Source organism: Loxodonta africana, chromosome X (genome assembly GCF_030014295.1).
Source record: "Loxodonta africana isolate mLoxAfr1 chromosome X, mLoxAfr1.hap2, whole genome shotgun sequence".
Classification (NCBI taxonomy): Eukaryota; Metazoa; Chordata; class Mammalia; order Proboscidea; family Elephantidae; genus Loxodonta; species Loxodonta africana.
In genome coordinates, this window is record NC_087369.1 from 55782002 (window position 1) to 55803908 (window position 21907).

General features: G+C 49.3%; 1 protein-coding gene across 1 annotated transcript; it reads left to right on the forward strand.

The window, feature by feature from the left end:
- The first annotated feature begins 602 nt into the window (after window positions 1-602).
- UBA1 (ubiquitin like modifier activating enzyme 1) lies at window positions 603-19490 on the forward strand. Its single transcript, XM_064278197.1, has 26 exons — window positions 603-797; window positions 5559-5675; window positions 5802-5860; window positions 5961-6129; window positions 6233-6367; window positions 7538-7644; window positions 7882-7972; window positions 8084-8216; window positions 8680-8777; window positions 8877-9023; window positions 9166-9342; window positions 9493-9597; window positions 9688-9768; window positions 10127-10282; window positions 11815-11980; window positions 12130-12326; window positions 14087-14151; window positions 14369-14564; window positions 15321-15395; window positions 15513-15702; window positions 17197-17285; window positions 17572-17664; window positions 17785-17976; window positions 18684-18785; window positions 18889-18989; window positions 19160-19490. Exons 2-26 carry the CDS (start codon window positions 5559-5561, stop codon window positions 19293-19295), a joined length of 3177 nt encoding a protein of 1058 aa, XP_064134267.1. The 5' UTR covers window positions 603-797; the 3' UTR covers window positions 19296-19490.
- The last annotated feature ends 2417 nt before the right edge of the window (window positions 19491-21907 follow it).

Consider the following 21907-nt stretch of genomic DNA (forward strand, 5'->3'; position numbering starts at 1 on the left):
AGTGTCATTCATTATTCATGATCCGGGGAAGTGTAGTTTCTCTGCAGTAAGTAGCCCCATTTCCCTGCTTACTGGATATTTAGTGCAGCAATAGGCGGGCCTGTGCCTTTTGTTCCAGCCCAATAGGCGTTATGCATTATTCATGAATAAGATGTGGCTTTGGTCTCCTTGGCTTCCGGGCTGCTGCAGGATTATTCATTATTCATAAACGGTGGGGCGTGGCTTCCATGTTTAACATTTGCTTTGTGGTTGTAGGTTGTTAGTCAGCCAACCACCCGGTGTCATGCAAATTCATGATCAGGAAGCGTGGCCTTAATATCCTTTCTTTGTTTCCAAGGTAGCCTGGCTGTGGCAACTGTTTCATTATTAAATGTTTCAAGGGGTATAGCCTCTACGGTACATGTTTTCTTAGTTACTGCCACAGGAACCACCAGGTGGAGCTGTTCCCCTTCCAACAGCATGAGTCGCTAAAGAAAAAAGAAACCCAGCAGGGAACATTTTACAAGATTCATGAGTGGGTGCGGCCCGCTTGCATCCGGGCTCCTGGGGGTGGGGTCCATGGTTTTGTTCCGGACTTGGGCTCAGCGGCCGCCATCTTGTGTCGGCGGCTCAAGGGAAGGAGGTGGTGGGGACTGCCACAACCACAACGGCCCGGGGAGGAGAAGGCGGCGGCGGCGGCAATTCTAGGCGGCCTAGGCGGCCCAGGCAGCAGGGAGGAGAAGGAGGAGGGCGGCGGCCGGGCTTGGTTTCGGCTCCTTGAGGCGTTGGCGGCGGCGCGACCCGGGGAACCGGCATTGGTAATAAATGGTCTTTCTCGGCGCCTTGCCCGGGACAGGTTTCGGGAGGCATTGGAGAAGGCTGGGAGGTGGTGGGCCAGGCTGATGTCCGGACGGACTTCGGTTGCTTGGACGCTAGGGATGGGTAGGGATCTGCCGACTGGTGGTGGGGGAAACATCCTGGGGCGGGGCCGACATCCCCATCCGGGACCACCCAATCCTCGAGCTCAGAAATCTGACCTTGAGTTCAGACCCCTAGAATCTACTTTTAGAGACTCAGCTTAGTATTCTTATTCAGGAACCTGACTCCTTCCAGGACCTTGCATCTCAGATCAGAATTCCCTCCAATCACCAATAGAGACTCGCCGGGCTCAACATTCTTGGTCATAGGCTAGTCCACCTCCAATGTATGCCATTAAAGGCTTTCCCCAAGGATCTCCTTTCAGGCAGCGTTAGCTTTTCAGTATTTGCTCTCACAGCTTCCAAGAAGGGCCTGCCCAGGGAGGGTCCATATGGCCTTCACTTCTGAAAGAGAGCATCTTGCTTCAGGCATCGACCTCCCGCCTCCCCCCCTCCCCGCCCCACACACTGTCTACCCTCAGAGCTTCCAAGGCTATTTGAACTTGGTCTCCCTATCAGAGACCTCTTCCCCACATTTCAGGGATCTCCCAACCCCACCCTGGGCCTAGAATCTTCCATCAGAGGCCCCTCTGAGGCCAGCATTTTTATTCAGAGACACCCCCCCAAACACCTGCCTTTAGGGACTCCTAGAATTTCTAGAAATCTGCTCTTCTTCCTGTCTATGTAACCTTCTCAGACACCCCCAGCCCCAGCATCTGTACTCAATGGCTTAACTCCACTCTAGCCCGTATGTTCTTTTAGGAGATAGGACCGTTTTTTATGGTCCCAGTATTCATTTCAGAGACTAGCCCTCCAAGACCTTAGGATCTCCCTTTCAGACGCTCCTAATCCCCAGTATTTTCCCTCAGAGCCTCCTAGGAGACTAGACACCAGGGAGGAACTGTTTGATCACATAATCCTCTGTCAGATATCCTACCACTAGCATCTTCCATTACAGATGGTATTTAGTCCTAGTCACCTCCATCAGAGACTCACTTCCCCAGTTCCACCCTGGACCCAACCTCTCTGCCTTCAAAAGCTCACCAGAGTTTCAGTGTCTCCTATTACATACAGATCCCTTAACCTTACATCAGGTCTCAGAATCTTCCCTTAGAGCTTTTCAGGGCCTCCAACATTTTTAGCTGGAGGCCGTCAGCTTTTACTTGCAGCCTCAGAACTCCAACATCATTGTCATCCCTTCCCCCAACAGATCCAGTTTTCCCATCAGAATAGAAAGCCCCTTCTCAGCATCTGTTCTCAGAGCTTCCATAAGGTCCAACATAATTGGTTAGGGGAAACCCAACCTCACTTGAGGACCTAACCAGTGCCTCCTAGTTCACCTTTTTGGGGCCTGAACATTCTGAGCTCAGCCTCCCTTTTCCACCCCCTCAGAGCAGTTGTAGTATCTAATGTCCTATCAGAGACCGCCACAGGGACTTTGTGCCTCATTAGAAATTCTTCCCCAAGGGTCTGTTCCCAGAGTCCTCCTAACCCCACCCTCAGTCTCTGGGAACTCTAGCGTCAATGTTAAAAACAGGCTTCTTTCTGCAAGCCCTACTGTTTTTGGTTATGGATTTCTCTCTGCCCGCAGCATCTGCCCATAGAGACCCTCAGTGCCCCAGTATCCCCCCACCCATTGCCTGTGCAACTTCCCTGGGTCCCAGCATCTGCCCTCCTACCTACCCCCTTGTAGCCTCTGGGGACCTCTGCTAGCCCTCTTGCAATTTTCTGACCTGTTCCCTAACTCCAAATCCTTCATGTGTTGCTCCTGCCCATTTTTATATCCCCATTTTACATATCCCCTTAGCCACCTCCCTTGGAGCTCCCGGTGATTTCTCATTTAACCCCTCCCAGGAGTCCCTTCTCTGTGCCTTAACTTCTCCATCCTGGTAACTCTGCCTGCCCCCTCTCAAACCTACTCCAGAATTCTTCTCAGGCCTTCTTCTCTGATTTGGGGGTGGAGAACCCTCAGGCTTCAAAATCATCTGGAGACCCCAGGCAAGTTTTGAAATTCTCTAAACCCCAGTTCAGCTTTGCTGGACAATTTACACTACATATATTCCCCGACTAATGACAGGGTCTTCTTCTGACAATTCTTTCATAAGTTAGTCCTGACATAAGTCAAATATATTACTTTTTACCTTTACCGTTAATGTTTGAGAATGGTAACATTAGCAGAATACATGCTGCAACATTGTGTGTAGTACATGTTACTAATGATAAGATGTACAAAAAAAAGACAATTTTAAGCGCAGTTATTTGTACTCATGTGCCTCATACGGGGACTACCTGTGTATGCCTCCTAATAGGGACTTGAACAAATGTTGAGGGAGAAAGGGTATAGGTATTTTTTGGCTGGGGACAGGGAGATCTTTAGCCCTTCTCTGGGGTTTTTGCACTAGATCCTTTCTGCTTGCTTTGGGACAAGGTGATTACAAAGCACTGCAGTTGAAGTCCAACTTTGAACAGTCAACCAAAACCTGCTCAGACCCTTGCCCCCAGCACTAGGGGCCGAGAGGTTAAAGGTCTTTCTGGCCTTGGATCATCTCTGATTTAGGGAGTGGGGAGATGGTGTGTCCCAAATAAGTGAACCAATGATAAGGCAAAGAGGTAACTGAGTAATGGAGGCCACTACAGGTACCCAGGGAAAAGGTTATGTTCTCAGGTCGCTGAGTTCTGACCACAGACCTTGACTTCTTTAACCTTTCCAGGAGTCCCTCAGGGATGGTTCTGTTTGTCCCTGCTTTTGAAGAAAATGGGGGCACAGAGGAAGTGAGATCAAAGTGAGGTCAAAGAATCAGTAAATGGAAAATAAGATTTGCCTTTGTCTCCCTGTTAGCTCACCAAGGCTCTTCCTACCCAGATTGGTTCTTAGTATTCCAAGCAATTCTGCTGGCTGACTCCGGCCCTAGCCAGTCTCCTCTCTCTCCCTTACCCCCCATTCCTTAGCCCTGTGGGCTAGGTGGGCCCTGAGCTAGGTCCTGACTTTAATTCACCCAGGAGGTATTTGGCAAACAGTCCCCACCAGCTGTGTGACTTTGGGCAAGTGATTGGAACTCTCTGAGCCTGTGTTTTATTATCTGTGATGTGGACATAAGGTTATCTGGTTCCCGGTGATTGTTAGGATTAAACAAAGCCCTTTACCCTCTGATTGGTAGACAGTAAGCTCTTGATAGATGGTAAGTAGCTCTTGTCATTGAGGTTAGTGCTAGAGTGTGACGACAGGTGCCAGGATGGAATCTTAGGCGCAGCGGGGGTACTTGGTGTGATTGGGTGTAGAAAAGGCTCGGTGTAGGAGGACTTTTGTGAACAAAAGCTTAGAGAGGAGCGTTGGGGGCCAGGGGAAATGATTCTGGGCCCTGTTGTCCCATTGTATGGATCCAGTCACCACTGCCACCACCACCACCACCAACTCCCCCCCGCCACATACACAGCAGATTATACTTCCACAGGTGGCCATATTGCTTTTTCTCTAGGACCTAGCATGTGACCCTTGGCAAGTTACTTGACCTCTGTGAGCTCAGGTTTTCTCATTTGTCCGGCAAGGACACTAAAGTCCTGTTTTGCAGGGTCAGGTCTGTTGAGAGGATGAAACGTGGTAATGCTTTACTGGGAGGCAGCTTGGGCTTCAAGAGGCAGCAGATCCTGGTCTGTCCCAGCTCAGCCACTCTCTTTGTGGGAACCTTGGTCCAGTCATGAAATGTCCCTGAAAGAATTTTTTTCTTACACTGTGAGATGGGGGGAGGGGTATTATTGATAGTAGTCCAAACCTCATGGGCGTGCCCTGAGGACAGAGTGTGACAAGGCTCATAAAGTGCTTAGTGTGACATCTGGCAGAGAGAGGACTCCTAATAAATACTCATTTATCATTATTGTTAACCCGTTTAAGGGATTCCATATGCAAAGACGAGGCTTGAGAAGTGTTTCCTCTTTCCCTGCAATCTCATTTATTGGCCTGGACCAGTTTTCCCCTCCAAAAGCTGGGGGTGAGGGCAAGAAGGGGTTTTGTAAAACTCTAGCTGTCCTCCCTGAGCCCCTCTGGGGACTGGGTTCTCTGCATGGTGTATTCTGCCATCATCCTGCTCTCATTGATGTCTAAGCTCGGGTATCTCTTCTGTACCCCTCTCCCTGGGGTTAAGGACGAGGAGAATGGCTGTTACGCCTACCTATTCTGTGTCAAGCTTTATACCCTGTGTTATTTCTCATCATCTCTACAACCCTATGGAGTAGGTAAGCAGTATTTTCACCATTGTTTTATAGGCAAGGAAAGTGAGGCCATAGGGGTTAAATGACAAGGAATGGCAAGGTCAAGATTTGAAAATGGGTCTGTCCTGAATCTATATCCCTTCTCCAACTTTCCAGCAAGTACGTTTTTCTTGTCAAAACTTTCACCCCATAGGATTGTAGTCTCTCCCTTGTTATGCTATGCTGAGGAGAGGCAAATGGCTTAATGGTCAGTAGGACAGATTTGCAAGCCATACCACCTGGGTTCAGATCTTATCTCTTGAGAGCTGTGTGACCCTGCACAAGTCACATCACTTCTTGGTGCCTGTCTCCTGTGCTATAAAATGGCTGTAGTAGCTCTTCCCTTGGAATCACCACTAATAGGAAAACTTAACCCACATGTACCAGGCTCACCTCTGACCCTACTTTTCCCTCCAGATGTCCAGCTCGCCGCTGTCCAAGAAACGTCGCGTGTCCGGGCCTGATCCAAAGCCAGGTTCTAACTGCTCCCCTGCTCACTCCGTGCTGTCTGAAGTACCCTCGGTGCCAACCAACGTGAGTGTCTTCTCCCTGGAGGCTGACAGGTGGGGTGGTGGGTGGGAAAGTCTTTTGTACTAGTGCTCATATCTCCAAACCCTACTCTTGGTTGTCTCCCCTGAACCTGTTCTCCTCCATCCCTAGGGAATGGCGAAGAACGGTAGTGAAGCAGACATAGATGAGGGCCTTTACTCCCGGCAGCTGTAAGTGGGACCAAGGCCTGATTGAGAGGTGGGAGGAGCCACTGAGAAGATAAGGTTGGGTGGGTCAGGCCCTGACCCCACGTGCCCCCTGACCTGGCAGGTATGTGCTGGGCCATGAGGCAATGAAGCGGCTCCAGACATCAAGTGTACTGGTATCAGGCCTGCGGGGCCTGGGAGTGGAGATTGCCAAGAACATCATCCTTGGTGGGGTCAAGGCTGTCACCCTACATGACCAGGGTACTGCCCAGTGGGCTGACCTCTCCTCCCAGGTACCTCCTCCCAGTTCCCTTCCCCCCAACTGAGGAATTCCCTCCCTCCACCTCCTGGCCTCCGCAGCTACTTCATTTCTTTCCCTACCGCACCCCCATGTAGTTCTACCTACGGGAGGAGGACATCGGTAAAAACCGAGCTGAGGTATCACAGCCCCGCCTTGCTGAACTCAACAGCTACGTGCCTGTCCGTGCCTACACCGGGCCCCTCATTGAGGACTTCCTTAGTGACTTCCAGGTACCTTGGGGCATGACACAGCCTCCTCCCTAATTTTCTCAGAGCCCATTTCTGGTTTATTCATTTGTTCAATATTTAATGGTCATGTCTGCCAGGTTTCATGCTGAGGGAGGCTAGGGGATACAGGCAGGATTTAGGCCCTGGACCTGTCCTTGGGGACCACACCTTTTCAGGCAGGAAGATGTGTTCAGACAGTACAGCATAGTGGTTATGAGCCAAACCGCCTTGGTGTGAGTCTCTACCTCTACTAGTTGTATGACTTTAGGCAAGTCATTTATCTCTTGTGCCTTAGTTTTTCCTGTCTATAGAACGAGAATGGTAACAATAGTGATCTCATAGAGTTTTTGTGAGGGTTAAGCACTTAGAATAGCAGTGGCATATGGTACCAAAACCAAACCCACTGCCATCGAGTCGGTTCCGACTCGTAGCGACCCTATAGGACAGAGTAGAACTGCCCCATAGAGGTTCCAAGGAGCGCCTGGTGGATTTGAACTGCCAGCCTCCTGGTTAGCAGCTGTAGCGTTTAACCACTATACCACCAGGGTTTCCGGCGTATGATAAGGTCTATACAAATATATGTTACATGAAGAATAAATCTGGGCCAGAAAGAGGGGCTGTGGGAGCTAAAATGCTACCCTGGGTGTCCCAGAGACCCAGGGTACTGCAGCTGAGTCCTGACGTAGGATTAGGAGCTCATCCTTGTAGGTAACAGTGGACATTCAGGCAGAGAGCAAAGTCCCAAAGATCATGGCTGAGCAGGTGTTGTCTTGAGAATTGGGGCAGGTAGGTGTGGCAGTAGTGAGCTCAAACTTTGGCTGGGGACAGAGTTTTAGTCATTCTGTTTCCTCTTAGGGCATGGCAGGGTCTAGGCAGGCAGCAGTGGGTGTTTGTCAAATAAGTGAATCAGCTGGTCTCCAAACTCTACCTTCCTAGGTACCTCTTTGCTTTTCCTCATGGTCTAGGGGTTTGTATGTCTCTCCACTGAGTTTCACCCTCACTGAGTTTGACACATAGTAGGTACTTTTTTTGTTTGTGAAAGGGCTGAACCAGCAAAGCCTGCACTTCTCTGTCTTAAGGACTTCCTGAGCTCTCTTCATCAGCCTTTTTTTGTTATTTTTTCTCCTTTGCCCCAATGTTGGGCCCTTGGCCTGAGCCTGCATCTTTCTGCAGGTGGTGGTCCTTACCAACACCCCCCTGGAGGACCAGTTGCGAGTGGGTGAGTTCTGTCACAGCCATGGCATCAAGTTGGTGGTGGCAGACACTCGTGGCCTATTTGGGTGAGTGTCTGCCCCCACTCTTCCCCAGCCCCTGCCAGGCCCAGGCCAAGACTCATCAGCCACCCTGATTTTGGATTCTGTGTGTTTGTTCATCTTTCCCTGTGTGGCATGAGCAGTGTCTGATTCCCAGCAGTGATGGGTTGAGTTTGCTCAGTAAGGATTCACTGCATCTTGTAGACCCATGGGGTCTCCACGTGCATGGAATTTGGGCATCAGCCCTGTTGCCTCCCTCTACAGGCAGCTGTTCTGTGACTTTGGAGAGGAAATGATCCTCACAGATCCCAATGGGGAGCAGCCGCTTAGTGCTATGGTTTCTATGATAACCAAGGTGAGAAGACCAGCCCCAGGGGTCCCAGCAGGCAGATGGGCATCAGCAGTTATCCCTGTCTGCTCTTGGTACCCTGAGCCTTCCTCTGAGGCTCACTCCTCCTTTAACCAGGACAGCCCCGGTGTGGTTACCTGCTTGGATGAGGCACGACATGGGTTTGAGAGTGGCGACTTTGTCTCCTTTTCAGAAGTACAGGGCATGATCGAACTCAACGGAAATCAGCCCATAGAGATCAAAGTTCTGGGTGAGCTAGGGCCATGGGAGACTGCGAGGGGAGACAGGAGATGTCTTGGGGCTCTGGCCAGGGGATGGAAGGGAGGAGACATGTCCATGGGCTTTCAGCAAGAGGTCCAACCAGAGTTGGTGGATACTGGGGAGAGATGCTGTTCCTAGGAGAGTGGATTTCTGGTATCTGAGCTGAGGGAGAAAAGGTTTCTGGTGTTTGAAAAGAGTAGATTAGAGGATCCACTCATGTCTGAGCTCATTTGGGCAGGGAACAGAGAGGGTCCTCCACTGTAGATGTGGACCCAAGGACACACTGGGTCTGGGGCAGAGAAGAGATGGTTTCTGATGTCCAAGTGGATCCCAGGGCAGAAAGGAAGTGACTTCTGATGTCTGAGCTGGGTTAGGGATAGTTTTTTCTTCTTATCCTGAGGGTGTTGTGGATCTTGGGTTGAGTGGACTGACAGCTTCCTCATCCATCCTAGGCCCTTACACCTTTAGCATCTGCGACACCTCCAACTTCTCCGACTACGTCCGTGGAGGCATCGTCAGTCAGGTCAAAGTACCTAAGAAGATTAGCTTTGTGAGTATCTTGGAGGGAGTTACCTGGGGAGGGGGTGGTTCTAGGCATTTCCAGGTTCTCCATTCCTCTTCTCTGGTCCTGATGCCCTGTCTTCCACAGAAATCTTTGTTGGCCTCACTCGCAGAGCCTGACTTTGTGTTAACGGACTTTGCCAAGTATTCACGCCCTGCCCAGCTGCACATTGGCTTCCAGGCCCTACACCAGTTCTGTGCTCAGCACAGCCGGCCACCTCGGCCCCGCAATGAGGTAGGTAGGTGGGCGAGCCAACCAGGGCAAATGTTTTTGCTACTGAAGCCTACCATCCCTCTCTACCTGTCTACCCTCCTTCCCTCTCCCTACCACCGCGGTGGCCTGACAGGCCCTGTCTTGGTTGCCTCTGCCCCACTAGGAGGATGCATCAGAACTGGTAGCCCTAGCCCAGTCTGTGAATGCGCAAGCCCTGCCAGGAGTGCAGCAAGACAACCTGGACGAGGACCTTATTCGGAAGCTGGCGTATGTGGCTGCTGGTGATCTGGCACCCATAAATGCCTTCATTGGGGGCCTGGCTGCTCAGGAGGTCATGAAGGTCAGCATGGGTGGGGAAGGGCAGGGTTGGGTGGACTTGAGAATAGAGCTTGGGGCTGGGCACATTTATGTCTCCATCATTTGCTATTCATCTTTATCAGATCCTGATTAACCACTGACCGTCTTTCGTCTCCTATCTCCCTCACCTCAGGCCTGTTCTGGGAAGTTTATGCCTGTCATGCAGTGGCTGTACTTTGATGCCCTTGAATGTCTCCCTGAAAACAAAGAGGCCCTCACAGAGGATAAATGCCTTCCGGTATGTGAGTGGAGCCCATGGGAAAGGCCTTACTGGAGGGGGGCATTTCTAGGGAGGCCTCTCTGACCCTCCTTCCTTTGCATTTCTCAGCGCCAGAACCGTTATGACGGGCAGGTGGCCGTGTTCGGCTCAGATGTGCAAGAGAAGTTGGGCAAGCAGAAGTACTTCCTGGTGAGTGATCCTATTGGGCTCCAACTGCCTTAACCTCTCCTGGCGTCTGGCTACCTCTTCTCCAGTTTTTTGCCTTCCAAGAGAGGGTCTTTTAGTTCTCGAACCCTTGTCTCATCCCCTTTGCCATTTTCTTTATCTTGAGGGAAAGCCCGATGCATCCCTCTGTTTCCACCCTCTGGTGCCTCACAGTTTCTCAGATGCCTGTGAGTTATTTCTTACAGTCATGGCACTTGAAGATGTGGCGCTAGCCCCTCTTCCCCTCTTCTGCTGTCTCCAGTTGGAGTGAGGGATAATGAGTGGCTTTGTGCTAGCCTGAGTCACCATGACCAGACTCTGTCTCTTCTTGGCCACCTGCTAGGTGGGTGCAGGGGCCATTGGCTGTGAGCTGCTCAAGAACTTTGCCATGATTGGACTTGGCTGTGGAGAGGGTGGAGAAATCGTCGTTACAGACATGGACACCATTGAGAAGTCCAATCTGAACCGACAGTTTTTGTTCCGGCCCTGGGACGTCACGGTGAGTGGGGTGGGAGTGGCATTTTGTTTTCTCGCTTTTCTCCTGTCTTTCTTATTCTTTCTGGCAGATGCCTTTGCACCTCTGTCCTTCCTGAAACTCTTCTTTTCTTCAGTTTCTCTCTGTTATTAATTCAACGAACATTTATTGAGTACCCTTCTATCAAATCTACCATTTTTCATCTCCCTTGCCCCCACTTTTTTCTTTGATCTTTAATCAGTTCTGCTCGGGTGGTATGTTGGGGTCCCCAAGACCACCCTCAAGTTCAATGACTTGCTAGAAGGACTTACAGGATTCAGCATATAGTCCTACTCAGCAGCTATAGTTTATTACAGTGGACGGCTATAGAGCAAAATCAGCAAAAGAAAAAGGTGCATGGGGCGAAGTCCAGGGGAGATCAGGTATAAGTTTCCAAGAGTCCTTTCATAGTGGAGTCACACAAGATGAGTTTAATTCCCCCAGCAATGACTTGTGCCAACACGCATGAAATGTTGCCAACCAGGAAAGCTCATTAGAGACCCAGTGCTCAGGGTTTTTATTGGGGGCTAGTCACATAGATAACCTTTGCCCGGTCCGTACCCAAATTCCAGGCTCCCAGAAGGAAAGCAAGTGCTCAGCATAAATCATATCATCTGTACAAACAGTTTTGGCACAGTGAGCCATTCTTACCCGTTTGAGAATGGTGGGAACCCTCCTGAAATCTAAGTTCCCAGATGCCAGCCAAGAGTCAGCCTTGCAAGCAAGCCTTGTAAGGGATAGCAGTTTAGGCCTGCTATGGTAACTCTTTCCTGCACAGGTGGAAACTGGGTTATACAGGGATTTATCTGGGAAGCCTTCTATAGGTGACAATGTCATTTACCTGCCCAGAGTATTCTCCTTGTTATTCATTCATTTGTTCACCAGGTAGTTATTGAGTAGGTACTGTTCTAGGCACTTGGGATACACCAAGGAACAAGGGAGGACAGACAGCAAACAGTAAATACAAAATCATAGTAAATAGTTAATATTAGGTGATAAATTCTGTGCAAAGGAAACAACAAAAAAAAAAGGGAAATTGGTAGTGGCAGGGGAGGTTGGTTTGCCATTTTGATTATAGTGGTTAATGAAAGCCTTGTTGAAAAGGCCTCATTTCTGCAAAAACTTGGAGGATGTAAGGGAATGAGAAGACATATAGGGGAAAAGTGCTCCAGGTATCTGCCCGAACCCTGGGTGCTGTTACCCGAAAGAATAATAGATGTTAGGTAGTCAAAAGAACAGATGTCTAACCCATTGTCTCCTGTCTGTGTCTGTCCACTGCTTCCCTTTCCACTGAGCCCCTGCCACAACTGTCACAGGCCTCACCATGTGGCATTACCACAGACTATCTCTCCTGCTAAACTAGGGAGCCTCCTGAACTCCGGGCCTGGTTCTTACCCGCATTAAATAAGTCAATCCTCAGGAGAACAGTTCTGTAAAGGTTTATTGGGTGCATCTATGAATGACTGAGCTCTGTTCCTCCATCTTCACCCTGGAACTGCACCCCCTCGCTCCACTAGAAGTTGAAGTCTGACACAGCTGCTGCAGCTGTGCACCAGATGAATCCGCACATCCAGGTGATGAGCCACCAGAACCGTGTGGGCCCCGACACAGAGCGCATCTATGATGATGACTTCTTCCAAAATCTGGATGGTGTGGCCAATGCCCTGGACAACGTGGATGCCCGTGAGTTTGGAGGCAGATGAAGAGGACAAGGGCAGAGTTGTGTGTGTGTGTGCACGCATGCGTGTGTGTATATCAAGGAGTGCCTGTGTTCCTGTCCTATCCTGACATTCCTTTCTTGAGTCTCACGCTGTCCCCCTACTTACCTGCAGGCATGTACATGGATCGCCGCTGTGTGTACTACCGTAAGCCCCTACTGGAGTCAGGCACACTGGGCACCAAGGGCAACGTGCAGGTGGTGATCCCATTCCTGACAGAATCATACAGCTCTAGCCAGGACCCACCTGAGAAGTCCATCCCTATCTGCACATTGAAGAACTTCCCCAATGCCATCGAGCACACCCTGCAGGTGATTAGCTTTGGGAGGAGGCTGAAGGGGGCAGGCACCCAGATCACCACCAGGCCCCTGGCATTCAGATGCTCCAAGCCTTCTTGTAATATAGACTTTTCTCCAAACCAACCTGCTTCACTTCCCACCTAGCAGCATAGGTTTCTGGAATGATTCATTGTTTTTTCAGCTTTTAATTTGAAAATGGCTCAACATGTAAGCAAGTGTAAAGAATAGTGAACATTCAAATACCACTCCACCAAGATTTAATAATTGTTAATTTTTTGCTACGTTTTCTTCTTAGATTCATGTTTTTTTTCCTTCTTTGTGCTGAAGTATGTCATGGACATCACAGTCCTTTACTCCCTAATACATCAGTATGCATCTACAAAGTGAGAATATGTTCCTACGTAACAGGGTTTCTTAACCTCGGCACTATTGACATTTAGGACCAAATATTTCTTTATCATAGGGGTGCTGTCCTGTGCATTGTAGGATGTTAAGCAGCATCCCTGTCTTCTACACTAGATGCCAGTAGCACCTCCACCTTCCAGTTGTGACAACCAAAAATGTCTCTGGACATTCCCAAATGTCTCCTGGCGGGACAAAATTACCCTCAGTTGAGAACTACTGCCGTATAAACAAAACAGTAGTTATCTATCTTTAATATGCAGCTTATATTCAACTTTCCCCAACTATTGCCCCGAATGGGTTTAACAGCTGGTTTGTCGGGATGATTTTGTTTATGTAATGCATGTACACACAGAACAGAGTACATACCTAGCTGAATTTTTACAGAATGAACACACCTGAGTAACTGACCCTAAGTCCATTCCCCTTCCAGTCACTACCCCACACCCAAGGATAACCACACCCAAGGATAACCATTGTGCTATCAGGATGATTCTTAGTGCAGCCTTTGAGGCCAAACCATTCAGAGTGTTTAGGAGTATGAAGGTGGGGAAAAATGGGGAGGGGGGAAGAAAATTCTGTCACTTTCCCTTCCAGCCCTGCAGTTAGAGATTGGGTGTGTTTATATTTGTGCACTCACCACAGTCTCTCATTAGGTCATGTGTGACCTTGGACTTAATCTCTCTGTGCTTCAGATTCCTCATTTGTAAAATGGAATGACAATATATCTGTCTCACAGGGATGTTTTAAATAAGCTTTAAACGTATATATATTTGTTCCTTCATAGAAACCGCGTGAGCTAGGCATTACTACTACAACATGTTTTAGGAATGAGGACGTAGAGGTAAAAGTACTACCTTGTGTACCTGAAGTCACAAAACTAGGTAGTATGTGGCAGAACCATGATTTGAACCTGAATCTGTAACATCTGTGTGCTTCAAACCATCTCACTAATGACTATATTTACTGTCCTTGGAATTCTCAGAGGGCAGAGCCTCTGTCTTGCTTTTTGCTGAGTCCTCAGAGCCTGGATAGGGATTTTTGCTTTGATTCTGAATGTTTTCCTTTTTTATTGAGACATAACATACCTAGAGTAAGGTACACAGATCTTAGGAATACATTTTTTCACACATATACACTTCTTTAACCACTGCCCAGGTTAAGGTCATTGGCTTTTAAATCGAGGTGTCGGGGGATGGTGTGGAGGGGTGGAGGACGTTGGGAAGCAGTGGTTAAGACTTTCCTTCTACCTTCTCCCAGAGCAACAACTGCTCTTTTGACTTGCTTTATTCACTAATGGTCTTTCTAATGCCCGCGGGAACCCATTTTGTCAACCATCACTACATGTAATCTGTTTGCTCTGTCTGCAGTGGGCTCGGGATGAATTTGAAGGCCTCTTCAAGCAGCCAGCAGAAAACGTCAACCAGTACCTCACGTGAGTACCCAAATGCCCCCTTGCCCTATTCCCTGCCCATAAGCCAAGGCATCCTGTCTGTTTTCCTCACCACTGTAACACCCAGCACCAGGTACACTTTTTGAATGAATTAATGAATGCTTGAAGGAAGTAGGGAGGGGGTTGTCCTGGAGCCCACTCTTGGGGCCGTCGAGTAATCCTACCTGTTCCTCCCCCCACCCCACCCGATTCCTGATAGAGACCCCAAGTTTGTGGAGCGGACACTGCGACTGGCAGGCACCCAACCACTGGAGGTGCTGGAGGCTGTGCAGCGCAGCCTGGTGCTGCAGCGGCCACAAACCTGGGCTGACTGTGTGACCTGGGCCTGCCACCACTGGCACACCCAGTACTGTAACAACATCCGACAGCTGCTGCACAACTTCCCTCCCGACCAGGTAGTGCATGTTTGCTGGGTCCATTTGGCAAGATGCACTGCTCCCAAACAGGAGCCTGCTGTGGGCTCTTGATGTGGCTCATCCTAGTTATTAATCCAGCTATGGCACGTACCTTGGGGCATGGAGACCTCAGAAGAATGATTAAGCCTAAATTTTAATTTTTTTTTTCTGCACAGACCTGGTTTTTCCCCCATCCTCTGTCTTTCAGACAAGGAATTTGGTTTCTGTTTCTCTTACCTGTGGTTGTGGGTTGAGTCATACCTGACTCCCAGTCAGGGCTGTAGGGATTTAAGGGGAGAAATTTTGGCGTTAAGACCACAGGAATCAGTATTGGGTCAAACATCAGTGCCATCTGAACTTGGGACAAGTCACGTAACTTTTCTCTGCGCCTCACTTTCCTCATCTGAAGTAGGAATAGTCATCTATGGGGGGCGTGGCTTATGAGGGTTAATGAATATTTATTAATATTAAGTTAGTACAGTGCTTGATAAGCCATAAGAGTTTATTACGTAGCTGTGTTTCTGGCACAAAGTGAATGCTCAGGAATTGGTAGTTGTTTTTCTTGGCAAGGTTTCTGGTTCAGCCTGGCATTGAAACCTCCATCTACAGTCTGGGTCTTTAATGATTGACTCCAGCCTGGTGCATGCCCAACCAGAGATAGTCAGGGGGTACCTGGGACCAAGGTGATGAGTTGGGATTTTCAGAGAGGCTTCCACTCTCAGGTCCTACTCCCCAAAAATCTCTTCACCCTCTTAGCTCACAAGCTCGGGAGCCCCGTTCTGGTCGGGGCCCAAGCGATGTCCGCACCCACTCACCTTCGATGTCAACAATGTAAGTCTCTTCTCTAGGAACTCCTAGGATCAAGCGGAGGGTGGGTGGGCGGGTGGGTTGGAGGCTTCTCAAATGAAGGCTGGTGTGCTCACCCTTCCATGTCCTGTCTTATCCCAGCCCCTGCATCTAGACTACGTGGTGGCTGCCGCCAACCTGTTTGCCCAGACCTATGGGCTGACAGGCTCTCAGGACCGAACTGCTGTGGCCACACTCCTACAGGCTGTGCAGGTGCCTGAGTTCACCCCCAAGTCTGGTGTCAAGATCCATGTCTCTGACCAGGAGCTCCAGAGTGCCAATGCCTCTGTTGGTAAGCGTGCTTGGCCATTTGGGTAGGAGCTACTACCCCCAGTTGTTCCCTGCCTAGGCTGTGCTCTGTGACCCCAGGCCTGGGACCTTCCCCACACCTTACTTTGAGCCTCACTTCCTTCTCTGTGAAATGTAGAGGGATGGTTGGGGCAGATTCACTCACTCACTCTCATCGCTCTCTTCTAGCTCTCTCTCGGGAGAACTAGCTGTTCATCTCTGTTACTCTGTGTGTGTGTGTGTGTGTTTGCCTTGGTTTTGTTCTCCCTTTCTGTGTTTCTTCTTGATCTGTTTATCTGGGCTATGTTCTCCACCAATGGCCTTGATATTTTCCCTGCTTTGTCTCCTATATCTCTCCTCATCTCTTCATCCGTATGTATCTACACCGTGTTCTTCTGTTCATTTTTACACTAGTATTGCCTTCCATGTATCTCCCTCTGTACATCTTCCTTCCCATCTCCCTCTCCATATCTACCCTCCAACTCCTCTTGTCTCCCTCTATCTGTTCCCCTAAGTCATGCTGTATATCAGAGGTAAAGGGCCAAAAATTAAATATTTTGGTCTTATCATGAGGTTTATATAGCAGCTAATCAACTTTGCAGTTGAAGTGCAAAAGCAGCTGTAGGCAATATGTAAACAAAAGAACGTGGCCGTTTTCCAATAAAACTTTATTTACAAAAACAAGTGGCAGACTGAAGTTGACCCGTGGGACCATAGTTGGCTGACCCTGATCTATATATTTTACTCTGTGTAGCTCCTTGTCCATATATCTCTCCTTCCATAGATAATGCATCTGTAACAACTCTTCCTGCACCTTCCATATATCCCCCCACAACCCCTCCTTATATATCTCCTCCCCCCATTTTCCTCTCCATTTATCTACTCCCATCTTCCTTCCTAAATATCTACTCCCTCACTTTCCTCTGTGTATATTTCTTCCCATCTTTCCTTCCATATCTACCTTAGTCTGCCTCATGTTTCTTCCATGTCTCCACATATAGATGTATATATATCTCCCATCTCTCTCACCTTCTGTATGTGCCCCTATTTCTCCCTTTTCATATCTTTTCCCATCTCCCCCTCCATATTTCTCCTTTATATCCACGTCTGTATATTTCCCCCCAACTTCTCCTTCATGTGTCTTTTCTATCCTCCCCTTCGTCTTTCCCCGCACCCTCCTGCACGTCTCCCTACCTTCTCTATTATTCTCTCCAAGATCTGTACCTCTCCCATCCTGATCTTTCCATCTCCATTTTCTTGTAATGGCTTCATTTCTGTTCCTTATGTCTCTAGAGATACTTCTCTTGATAGCCTCTACTGCTTTCTCTGTCTTTTTCAGGTTTGTACTCTGTTCTTCGGCTCTCCCTCTCTCCTTTGCCCTGCCTCTCTCCTTTCCAAATCCTTTACCTGCCTGAACACCTTTTGCCCCACCCTGGACTCCCACTTATGCTTCAGACCCTGGGGTCTAAGGGGCTGACATGTCCCTCCCTCCCTGCAGATGACAGCCGTCTAGAGGAGCTCAAGGCCACACTGCCCAGCCCAGACAAGCTTCCTGGCTTCAAGATGTACCCCATTGACTTTGAGAAGGTGCTGGGTGGGGCCCTGGGCAGGGCAGGGGGATGGGCTGAGCATCGAGGGGCTAGACAGAAAAGGTATCTGGGGATCTGGAACCAGCCTCAGGCCTTTGTGGGCATCAGATCACAGGCCCGCCACACAGCCCTGAATGAATAGGTTTTCCCAGCCATCCCTTTGTGATATGGGAGAGTCCAGCAGGTAATTGTAGTAGACAGTACTTATGTCCCCAGAAACCAGAAAGCCTCTTCCTCCTCTGATCTTCTTCCCATTCTCCTCCCACTCTCCCCACGCATAACAGGATGATGATAGCAACTTCCATATGGATTTCATTGTGGCTGCATCCAACCTCCGAGCAGAGAACTATGACATTCCTCCTGCAGACCGGCACAAGGTGAGTGGAATCTAGACTTTACATTCCACCCCCTTCCAGCTTTGAGTTCCCCTCATTCAGCCCTTTCTGAAGACCCTGAACTTTTCTAACTACCACCTTTCCTGGTCTTCTGCATCACAGAGCAAGCTTATTGCAGGGAAGATCATCCCAGCCATTGCCACAACCACAGCAGCTGTGGTTGGCCTTGTGTGTTTGGAGTTGTACAAAGTGGTGCAGGGGCATCAACAGCTTGATTCCTACAAAAATGGCTTCCTCAACTTGGCCCTGCCTTTCTTTGGCTTTTCTGAGCCCCTTGCTGCACCTCGACACCAGGTAGGGGCCTGTGTCAGGAGGGATGGGTTTGTGTGTGGAGTGTGTTCTTGTGTGTCTCTGTAGAGCTAATTGTAGTCTTTATTATACGTTTTCACTAGGCAAGGGTTTCTTTCAATGGGTACCTGTTCTTTTTTGTGTACCCCTTGTTCACTAATTGATTCATCACATATTTTTGAATATCTAGTATGTGCTAGGACCAAAAAAAAGACCAGGGCAAGGAGGACTTGGGAGTAATGGGGCAAGGAGCAGGTGTGGGATTTTAAATGGGGTGGTCAGGGAAGGCCTTGCTATAAAGATGACATTGAGACCAGACTTGAAAGAAGAGGTGAGGGGACAAGCTATTCAGGTTTCTGGGGGAAGGGCATTTTAGGCAGAGGAGCCAGTCTTTGCAAGGGTCCTGAGGTAGGAGTATTCCTGGCATGTTTGAGGAGCACTAAGTAGAAGGCCAGTGCAGTTAGAGCAGAGAGGATGAGTGGCAGTAGAGGATGAGAAAAAGAATATGATTCCAATGTTGTGTAGGGCCTTCTTGGTCATCATAAAGGTTTCAGAGCTTACTCAGGATGAGATGGGAGCTATGAGAGAGTTTTGAACAAAAGAGGGCTGTGATCTGACTTAACATGTCTTCATGAGTGTGTGGGGTGGGAACTGACATGGATTGGACCCTCCAGGGTAGTCCTTGTCCTACTCTCCTGCTCCTTGTCCCGCAGTACTATAACCACGAGTGGACATTGTGGGACCGCTTTGAGGTACAGGGGCTGCAGCCTAATGGTGAGGAGATGACCCTCAAACAATTCCTCGACTATTTTAAGGTAAAGCCCCTTCCTTACCCTCTCACCTCACCTGGGGGGCACGGTGTGCCGGTGATGGATTATCCACTCCCGTGACACTGCTGTCTCCCTCTCCCCCCTCCAGACAGAGCACAAATTGGAAATCACCATGCTGTCCCAGGGTGTGTCCATGCTCTATTCCTTCTTCATGCCAGCTGCCAAGCTCAAGGAACGGTTGGATCAGCCGTGAGTTGGCTACTGGGCAGGCTGGGGAAGGCTGGGGGCAAAAAAAAGGGGGGTGTGGAGGATAGGGAGCCTCATCTTCCATGTACCCCACTCATGTACTCTGCCTTTTTACCACCTGCCTGCCCTTCGTCTCTTTCTGCCTCCCTGACCCTTTGCTTTCCCACCCCCAGGATGACAGAGATTGTGAGCCGTGTCTCTAAGCGAAAGCTGGGCCGTCATGTGCGGGCACTGGTGCTTGAGCTGTGCTGCAACGACGAGAGCGGAGAGGATGTCGAGGTCCCCTATGTACGATACACCATCCGCTGACATCATCCACTCCTCTAGATTGGCCCTAATCTACCCTTCTCAGACCCCTTCTAGCCCAGGGCTCCCATTTGACCTCTGGCAGTGGCATAGCTAGCCAAGCCTGGTATTCCCTCACCATCTCCCACCCTGAACCCCTCTTGCCACTGCTTCCTACCTTGTTTGGAACCCGAATCCTAATAAAGAGCTATTAACCCAGATGTGGCATGCCCTGCTGATCCCCAGGGAAGGAAAGGGCTTCATGGAGCTGTCTGGGTTCAGGTGATATCCCAAAGGCCTCAGCCTCACCCCAGCATCATGGAACTTGCTCAAAATCCAGGTTTCCTGGGCAGAGAAGATAGGGCAATTACTGGCAATTCTTCGTGCCCTCCCTGCTTGGAAAGAAATCTAAGCTCAAGTACCTGGATGCATGTGACTTGATTCACTTGAGCAGGGTTCAAATTCTACCTTCTTCATCTCCTGGCTGTCTTTCCTGTTGATTTTCAGATGTAGCAAAGAGTAGTGCTTAAGCAAATCTTTCAGCTTCCATAATATTTCTCCCTTCTGTGAAGAGGAAAATTCTGGCGACCAGGCTGCCACGGGCTTGATCAACATGGCTTTTGTCCTTGGGGCAAATCTCCTCCCACCTGGCTTGAAGCACTGAAACCCAGGACAAGCCTTTACAATCATGGTTCCTAGCTCCAGGAATGCCTGTGCTGACCTCAGTCCAACTTCCTGGCTGCAGGGAGGCCTGAAAACCTCTGCAGGACTGAGAAATGCCAGTGCTTTTAAGATACACTCTACATTTACTAAGGAAATTATTTGGCTGAGAACATCCCTTTCCTGCCCCACCCTGCCCTTCTCAGTTCTAGGTTTGCTTTTCCTCCCCTTGAGGGTCCTCAACCTTCCTACCAGTGAGAAGAGTGCAGACTTGGGGGGCTATTAGGAATTATTGGTTAGAGCAGGCAGGAAGAGGCTTGCCTGGCCTCACCAAGACTGTAAAACTGCCCACACTCTGTCCTTGGTCTTAGATGAGTACTTCAGATAGCTGAAGACACCAGTCTGGTTGGCCACTTCCATTTCTGTGCCTTCTTCCTCCTGTACTGGCTCCTGGTGCCCTAGGATACCACTCACCTCTCTCTCACCCAGCCAGATGCCCATTCCTCTACCCCATTTAGACACCTCATTCTTCCACTTTAACCTGGGTATTGGGAGTAGCTCAGCAAACCAACCCTGTTCTGTCCTAACTGCCATCACAGCCTGTCCCCACCTCTCTTGCCTTCTGGGTCAGTTCTTGACCCCAGGCACAGTGTATATCCTTGTCCACCTCTCATGACTTTTCTTCCTGTCCTGTTCTGCATGGGTGACCTTATTCTTCCATTGGTCCTCTTAATTTCCCACCTGGACAGTGGGAACATTGGGAGCAAAAGTGTTCTTTGTCTAGGTCAAGTGGAGAGGTTTAGATGTAGGTTTTACACCACAGGCACTTCTTCCATGGTTGCTGCTTTAGTGTACCCCCAAACACCCATGCCTTTGACCACTGTCTCCACCATTATAGGGGGAGGCTTACACACACCTTATTCCTCTGCCCCCTTTCTTCACAATCCCAGCTACTAGCTACTCAAGACACTGTTCGTTGTATTTCTTCCCCCATTACAGCTCCTGACTCTCCAGACAATTCTTTTTTCTTCATCACACTTCCTGAATTCCTTAGACACCTTATTCATACCTGGATACCCATGAATCCTGGTTGCATCTTAGTTCCCCACACATACCATTTTACTTCTCTGGTATTTTTGTCTGTTATAACACCAGCAAGGAAGGAGACCAAGGCTCAGCAGGCAGGGTTTGGGTCGCTGCTGCACCCAACAGGCACAAGGGATAGGGTATATGGGACCAGTGTATCCTGGTTTCTGCATGGAACTATTTGTCACACATTCAACATTTATGGAGTGCTTGCTGTGTGTCAGTCACTGTTAACAGGTGTTGTGGCAGAGCAATGGATAAAATAGATCCTTGTGTCTTAGCGGGGCTTATGCTAGAATGAGGCCCAGTAACACATTGTGTGAGAGGTTGATTGGTGCTATTCAGAAGGTGAAGAGTAGAGCCTGGTCTGGAACCTGGAGTGATGGTGCAGGTAGGCAATTTTAAATTGGGTTGTCAGGAAAGGATTCACGGAAAATGGGACACTGAAGTACAGGGTAGAAAGTGAGGGAATGAGCCATGTGGGTATCTGGAGGAAGAGCATTTCAGGCAGAGGAGAAAAAAACAAGTGCAAAGTTCCTGAGGCTGGATTGTGCCTGCCTTACAACAGAGAGGAGGGTAGTACGGCTGGAACTGAGTGAGAGGAAAGGTAGGAAATGAGGTCAGGGAAGTGATAAGACCTGATCATCTAGCACGGTCCTCGCCTTTTAAAGTCTTTGTCAAATATTCCATTGCCATCATGGCCTATTAAGGATGTTCCAAAGGCTGTCGCCATTTGAACTGGATTTAGTGTAGGAGTTTTCCAGGCAGAGACGGGTGAGGTATTAGGTCTGCCTGGCAGTGCTTGGCACAAACAGGCAACCAACCAACAAAGAATACGCAGAAAATCACGGACGGGGGTGGGGTTGGGGGTGGGGCAGTGGGCGGGGCTC

Excerpts from the sequence above, each read along its gene's own strand:
- UBA1 (XM_064278197.1), top strand. The coding sequence starts at position 5,559 with ATGTCCAGCTCGCCGCTGTCCAAGAAACGTCGCGTGTCCGGGCCTGAT. Across the intron at positions 5,861-5,960 it reads GGCCTTTACTCCCGGCAGCT|GTATGTGCTGGGCCATGAGG; the intron begins GTAAGTGGGACC and ends CTGACCTGGCAG. Across the intron at positions 9,598-9,687 it reads CAGAGGATAAATGCCTTCCG|CGCCAGAACCGTTATGACGG; the intron begins GTATGTGAGTGG and ends TGCATTTCTCAG.